Genomic DNA, 6000 nt, shown 5'->3' with positions numbered 1-6000 from the left:
GGAGTACGGTGGTCCTTCAAGCATCTCTCGCCCCACGGCACAATTGTGAAAAAATTGCACGACGCTCTGATGCACACGTTCCGCATTGCCTGAAGGTGCGAAGATGTCTACGAGCGACTTTTCCGAGCTGGACGCAAGCCGGTATAAGGAGTTAATCGCATTCTCCGCAAGACCGGCTGTCGGGTCCACCCGGATGGCAGAAAACAGCTCCGTTATTGTCCCACAAAACACACAGGTTTCACGCTCGAGAAGAATCACGTCATCCACAAACTTCAAAATCGCCCAACGTGGCTGAGACATGGAGACCAACACAATGCGCATCCTCTCTCGCTGAGAATTTGTTGCCAAACTGTGAGGCGCCAAGGTGGCTCCGTCAGTCATCGGAACGGCAGTTCCTGCGTTGTTGGGCAGGACTTGGGAAGATACAACGGAAGCGGGTGAAGACGAAGGACGAGGAGGCGGCAAAAATGGGGATCGCGAAGTGTTTAAATCCAAAGAAACCGCCATGGGAGCTGCAATTCGTCGGAGGAGACGCATAAACTCCTGCGCTTCGTGAGTTCGTAGGCCCTCCAACAGTTGGTCAAAGCAAAGCACCAGCGGATTCAGCAGCAACTCTCTACCCAATGAAACACGACGACGCACGTACGGGGAGCATCTCTGCACCACAGCATCCGCAACACTTTCAAGCATTAACTCTTCAAGAATTTCCTGCACAGTAAAGGCACTCGTGGCGATCCGCATGGACGCGGCGTACTCAATGCTTTCACGCACGGTTAGCTCCTCCAATGCAGTGAAGCCCTCGTCGATAAGCACCGTGCGGTGAAGGTACGCGGGAGCATCCAATGGAATGCCGTTCATCATGATCGTTCCGCTGGCACACTCCTCACGCCCTGTGAGTGCGCCAAGTAGGAAGGAGTCACTCTGCGTGCCACTGCAGTTTACAATCGCCGTCAGCCGACCGCCGTATATGATCCCGGAGGCACTGTTGATTACAACACGCTTGTCCCGCTGTATCGTTAAATTCTCAAACCCCAGCGTCAGCGATAAAGAAGAGACACTCGAGGCTGAAAAATCACTGGAGCCGGCAACACGTGAGGTAGACATACTCTCTTACTATTCCCTCTATATAAACAAACAAAAATAAAATTAAAAACAAAAAATAAAATAAATTTTGATATATATATTTACGTATATGTGGCTATGTACTAGTGGCTAGTCGTTTGGCAATGCAATGTGAATACGGCAACAGGAGCAACAAAGACTCAGAATACACACACAGACACACACAAACAGACGCAGAAGGAAAAGGGGGAAATTGAGCCTATTTATAGGCCCATAAACGAGAACGTCTCTTACAATGACCAGCAAAAACCAAATGAAACATTCTTCCCTCCCTTTAGTACCAAAAAGAAAAAAAAAAAAAAAAGGCGGCGTCTTCACTGCAAAAAAAAAAAGAAACAAATGTAAAGTGAGGCGCCAGATATTTTAATCAAGATGCATTTAATAAAATAAAAACGCATAGGAGAACAGACGCATTTGACCTGAGCTCATGCAAGAGGTGTGCAAAAAAGCCGCACTGCATCGATTAGTTCCCTCGTCGGCCGTGAAGCTTCATCCAAAGCGTTTGGCGGCAACAGCGCCGTCAGGGAGCGTAACTTCCGCTCAAGCAACGCAAGGAATCGCTGGCCAGCCACTCGCTCCTCCACGGTAAGAAAAAAGGGTCGTGTGTTGATGTGCTGCAAGATGCGAAGTGCAGCAGCCCCGCCACGTGTCCCAAATTTTTCATTGCCTGCACCCCACAGCACCTCAAGTGCCAATTGTCGTGTAACGGCGCAAAAGGTGCGGCGCACCGTCAGGTGGCGACACGGCTGCAAAACATACGCCATTGCGTCAAGGATGTCGTAACGATTTGGCACATCCGCTGCCGTACGGACAAGAGAGTACTGCCACGTTGGGGCCACGGCTGCTGCCGCCAGCGTGGCGGGCTCCACAAGACCACGAATGACTCGCGCGGCGCTCTCCACGGCCACCGAAAACGCAGCCGGTGACATCTTCCTGACGTCCGTCCCAGAAAGAGATCTCTCCGGTAAATGCTGCCGTTGTGCGTATTCCCCCTGTTGCCGTTGCAATTCCTCTTCAACGGAAGTTAACAGCATTTCCCTCGCGACGACGCACTCTAGACGGACAAAGTGTTCAATAACAGCCATGAATGCCTCCCGCAACTCCAGTGGCACGCGTGGCTCGCCTCCATTCTGTACCTCATGCCCCACCCACTGCACCACAGTGGAAGAAAGCACTAAGAGGTGGGCGAGTCGGTCATTGCAATGCCCAACAACATTGCCGCTTTGCCACATGGATGCTGCAAGACCCAACGCAATGTCGTTCTCAAGCCTGGCTGCCACGCTGGGAAACGGTGGCGGTCTCGCTTCCCTTGCAAGCAACAACTGTGTCAGACCTCGACCTTTCCGCCTGCCAATACACGGCTCCGCACGACAATAAGACGCGCTTAGCCATGAGAAGGTGGAGCGTTTGCCCGCCCGCCGTCGCTGACCCTTCTCCTTCTCCGCCTGAAGACAAGAAGACACTGAATTGCGAACAGCTGTGGATCGTCGAAGCATCTGCAACGGTGACGCGTACTGAGAGGCAAACATACGCCCACCCTGTTCGGTAGCTATTGGCTCACCACCATGTCGTTTTAATTCCCGCTGAATACGGATAGCCTCCACCACTGAGAGATGCAACGGCTGCTCGTCACCACCGTAACCACGACTACCACCCACGCAATGCACCGCCGTCATCTGGATAAATCAAAGAAGAAAAAAGGTTCCTCAATTGTTTTGACTGGGCCCCTCTTCAAAAAAGGCAAAACGAACTAAAAGACAAACGGCAAAATCCCCTTGTTCCATGAGCCAACACCCACAAACAAAGAAAAGATAAATTGAGACGCATATGGAAAAGGTGCAGTAACCAAAACAGAGCAATCGCGCCTTCCACAACGCAAATAGACGCCTTTTTCAAAGCAAACTAATCAAATACAAAAAAGAGCCGGCCTCAGCGGTGGGAAATATATATGTATAATTAAGGTTGCGTAGTAATAGACAAACTGCACGCAATGTGTTACAAAAGCCCTTCCGCCTCCAAGAGTACACGATATTCAGCAAAAACGCGCTGTAACATGGCACTTGGGGAGGCACTGGTGATCATCACTCCCAGCGCCTGCCGAAGTGCTGCACGAAGCGCATCCTGCTCCTTGTATTGTGCAAAGTTCTCTAAGGAACTCCCCGACACCTGCAAAGACTCACAAAGTGCACGAGCTACTTTGGGTGAGAGATCTTCCACGGCGTAGCGCCCTGCCGCAAGACATGTCATGGGAACCTTTGCAAGTGCCATTGCCGCCTGTGTGCGCACTTTAAATATGCGATCGTGGCAAACAATAACGCATAGTCGTTCCACTGCCCGTGTTGCCGCCTGTGGCTCCGCCTCAAAGACTACCTCCCGCGAAAGACCAAGTCCAAGAGCACATGCAGCGTTCCAGCGTAGCTTGGCATCACGGTACGAGGGCAACAAAAAACGGAGTAGAGCGTTAAAGTATCCCTCCGCCACACCCTCCCGCTTTTCTGACAATTCTCCAATAAGTTCCTCAAAACTAAGACTATGCAACAGGTGACTCATCATACGGATACCATGGCTGACAACTGCGGGGTCCTCGCGAACTTGTGTTGCGTACATGGCAACGTCGCAAAGAAGCTGCATATGATATGGAGATTGCCGCAGTGGGCTACTATCATTCTCTTCTCCAAGACGAGAGGTAATGTTCGACAGGGCAAAAGCAGCCTTAAAACGCACTGAGGGCTCTGCATCATCACACAATGCACTTACAGAGCGTTCAACAAAGTCCGATAACCATTCACCAAACGTATTGTACTGCCACGCCCACACCCCTATCGTTGTAAAAGACTCAGACCGCACACTACTCTCATGTGCAGTTGTACTATTAATTACATGTACAACAATCCCTTCACGCACGGTGGCGGGAATGGAAGAAAAGTACTCGTCACCGACCTGCGCCACACACCGTAGTGCCGTTCGCCGAGCCTCATTGTATCGCAACCCATCAGACGTCATCTGAAGAACTGGCAAAACGAGTTCTGTAAGGAGCTGCTTCTTCTGATGCGGGGTTGCGCGATGGGGCAAGTGTTCCTGTCGCAGTGCCGGATCGGCAGAATGACCGTCAAAAGACTGCCACACGTAACCCATAAAATGCAGCCATGCCCGTAAACATTCTCCCAATGTATTGCCCACAGCCATTTCCGCGCCCTCGTGTTGCTTTTTATTCTCAGCCGCCTCTTCTTCCTCTATTTTTTGTGAGGCGGCACGGAGAACAGCGAGAGACGCATCCAAGAGAATGGTGAAATGCGCCCCGACGATCAATGGATGAATACGGGACAGCTGCACCACACACCGCCAAACCTCAACACGACTCGCCGCGTGCGTGAGCAACGCCTCCAGCAACAGGGCGCCCCCGCCAACATGCCGGTCTACGGGACGATTGCTTGGACCCTTGATTTTAGGGCTGGCGTCTCCGCCCTCACAAAAAAGGTACGACTGCAGCATTTTGGTAAGCGAGTCCGCCTTAAATACAGAGATAAGAAACGCCGCTGCCGGTGCAAATTCGTCACAGGATGCATCCAAAAGAATATCTCGTAACAAAGGCAGTTCTAAAGCCTCTTTTATCACATCAAATGCATGAGGGCAGCGGCGGTAGGGAGTGGTGGACACAAGCACCCCAAAGGAAGAAAGCACAAGGTCCTTGAAGAAGTGAGAAGTGGTGGCCGTAGCAGCAGACATGTCACCCACCGCGGGCAGCTTATTTGGCAGCTGCAGGGCATATATTAGTACGTCGTGGAGAAATGACAGGGTCCGACCACTCTGTGACGCCAGTGACGAAAATGACTGGCGATTTTGATGTGGTTCTTCTGCGTATTTAAAGTTGTGCTGCAAATTACGTAAAAGAGACGATACAAGTGCGGCCGCAGCAGCGCGGACACGTTGTTCAGGACTCCATAAGAATGGTGTAAGAAGTGGATGAATAACATGCGGATCCCTGGCATCGACTTCCGGGAAGAGCGCCGGCAAATACCGCATGGCGTTAAATGGTACATTGCTAAAACGCGTCAGTGCCGCTGTCAGCAAGTACAAAGCTGCCATATTCAACTCTGCGTAAAGGTCCAGAGAAATTGTAGGGCCTTTCAACAACTTCTTGTCACCTTTTCCACGTTGCGCCGCGCCATAAGTTGAGAGCCGCACCACGGCGTCCACTGCAACCCGAAATGTTTCTTCCGCTGTCTGCATTTCCTGGCCCGGATTCTCATTCTCCGTGCTTTGGCGGTTATTCTGATCGTGACGGCGGAAGGGTCGCGTCACCGGTGTGGTGCGACCACTACTCTCTTGTGAGGAAAATTCGCCAGGAGACCCCGCCGATGGCCGTGCGGTAGCAAAGCAGTACAAAGCCATCACCCTCAGAAGAAGCAAAATGCGCCCAGCCATCACCCGCTCGTCGTTATTTCCAGCTGCCGCGGACATTTTTAGTGAGTGCATAAAACCGTTCAGTTTCGACACCGCCCCCAAATACAGGGACGGCGTGGGGATGGCAGTTTTCTCCCATGACCGCACTGCTGTTGAATCCGCTGTTGTTGCTGCCTCTGTTGTAGACACGTGTGGAAATGTTCTCTGCATAATCACACTGGCCTCTGCCTCCATATTGGTGAGCTCTCCGCAGCCACACACCAACGCCTGAGCATCGCGAATTAATGTGTCACAGAAGGTCCAAATAGACCTACAGACTGCACTCTCCGTCTCCCCCAAAGAAAATGGCAGCATTTTTGTCGCTGAGCTTTTCCGGAAATAGCAGCACAAGAATATCCAACTATTTAATGTGTTCAGCCTCCCCCTTCACACACACACACACACACACACACACACACACTCTCTCTCTCTCTC

General features: G+C 51.5%; 3 protein-coding genes across 3 annotated transcripts, besides 4 other annotated features; all 3 read right to left on the bottom strand.

Moving 5' to 3' along the window:
- Tc00.1047053506457.149 (hypothetical protein, conserved) lies at positions 1-1104 on the bottom strand (the record flags this gene model as incomplete). The annotated part of the gene is made up of 1 exon (XM_808315.1): positions 1-1104. A coding segment is annotated over one exon (1104 nt), but the record flags the coding sequence as incomplete, so codon positions are not given.
- Positions 1-6000: part of a sequence feature (heterozygous, Esmeraldo-like haplotype) that runs on past the window's edge.
- Positions 1133-1169: a microsatellite.
- Positions 1548-2798, bottom strand: Tc00.1047053506457.140 (hypothetical protein, conserved; the record flags this gene model as incomplete). The annotated part of the gene is made up of 1 exon (XM_808313.1): positions 1548-2798. The coding sequence occupies one exon, from the start codon at positions 2796-2798 to the stop codon at positions 1548-1550; it is 1251 nt and encodes a 416-aa protein (XP_813406.1).
- Positions 3118-5880, bottom strand: Tc00.1047053506457.130 (hypothetical protein, conserved; the record flags this gene model as incomplete). Its single annotated transcript, XM_808312.1, has 1 exon — positions 3118-5880. One exon carries the CDS (start codon positions 5878-5880, stop codon positions 3118-3120), a length of 2763 nt encoding a protein of 920 aa, XP_813405.1.
- Positions 5954-5986: a microsatellite.
- Positions 5986-6000: part of a microsatellite that runs on past the window's edge.

Source organism: Trypanosoma cruzi, genomic scaffold (genome assembly GCF_000209065.1).
Source record: "Trypanosoma cruzi strain CL Brener 1047053516557 genomic scaffold, whole genome shotgun sequence".
NCBI lineage: Eukaryota > Euglenozoa > Kinetoplastea > Trypanosomatida > Trypanosomatidae > Trypanosoma > Trypanosoma cruzi.
Note: the sequence above shows the minus strand (reverse complement) of the source record. Positions and strands in the feature narration are given on the sequence as shown.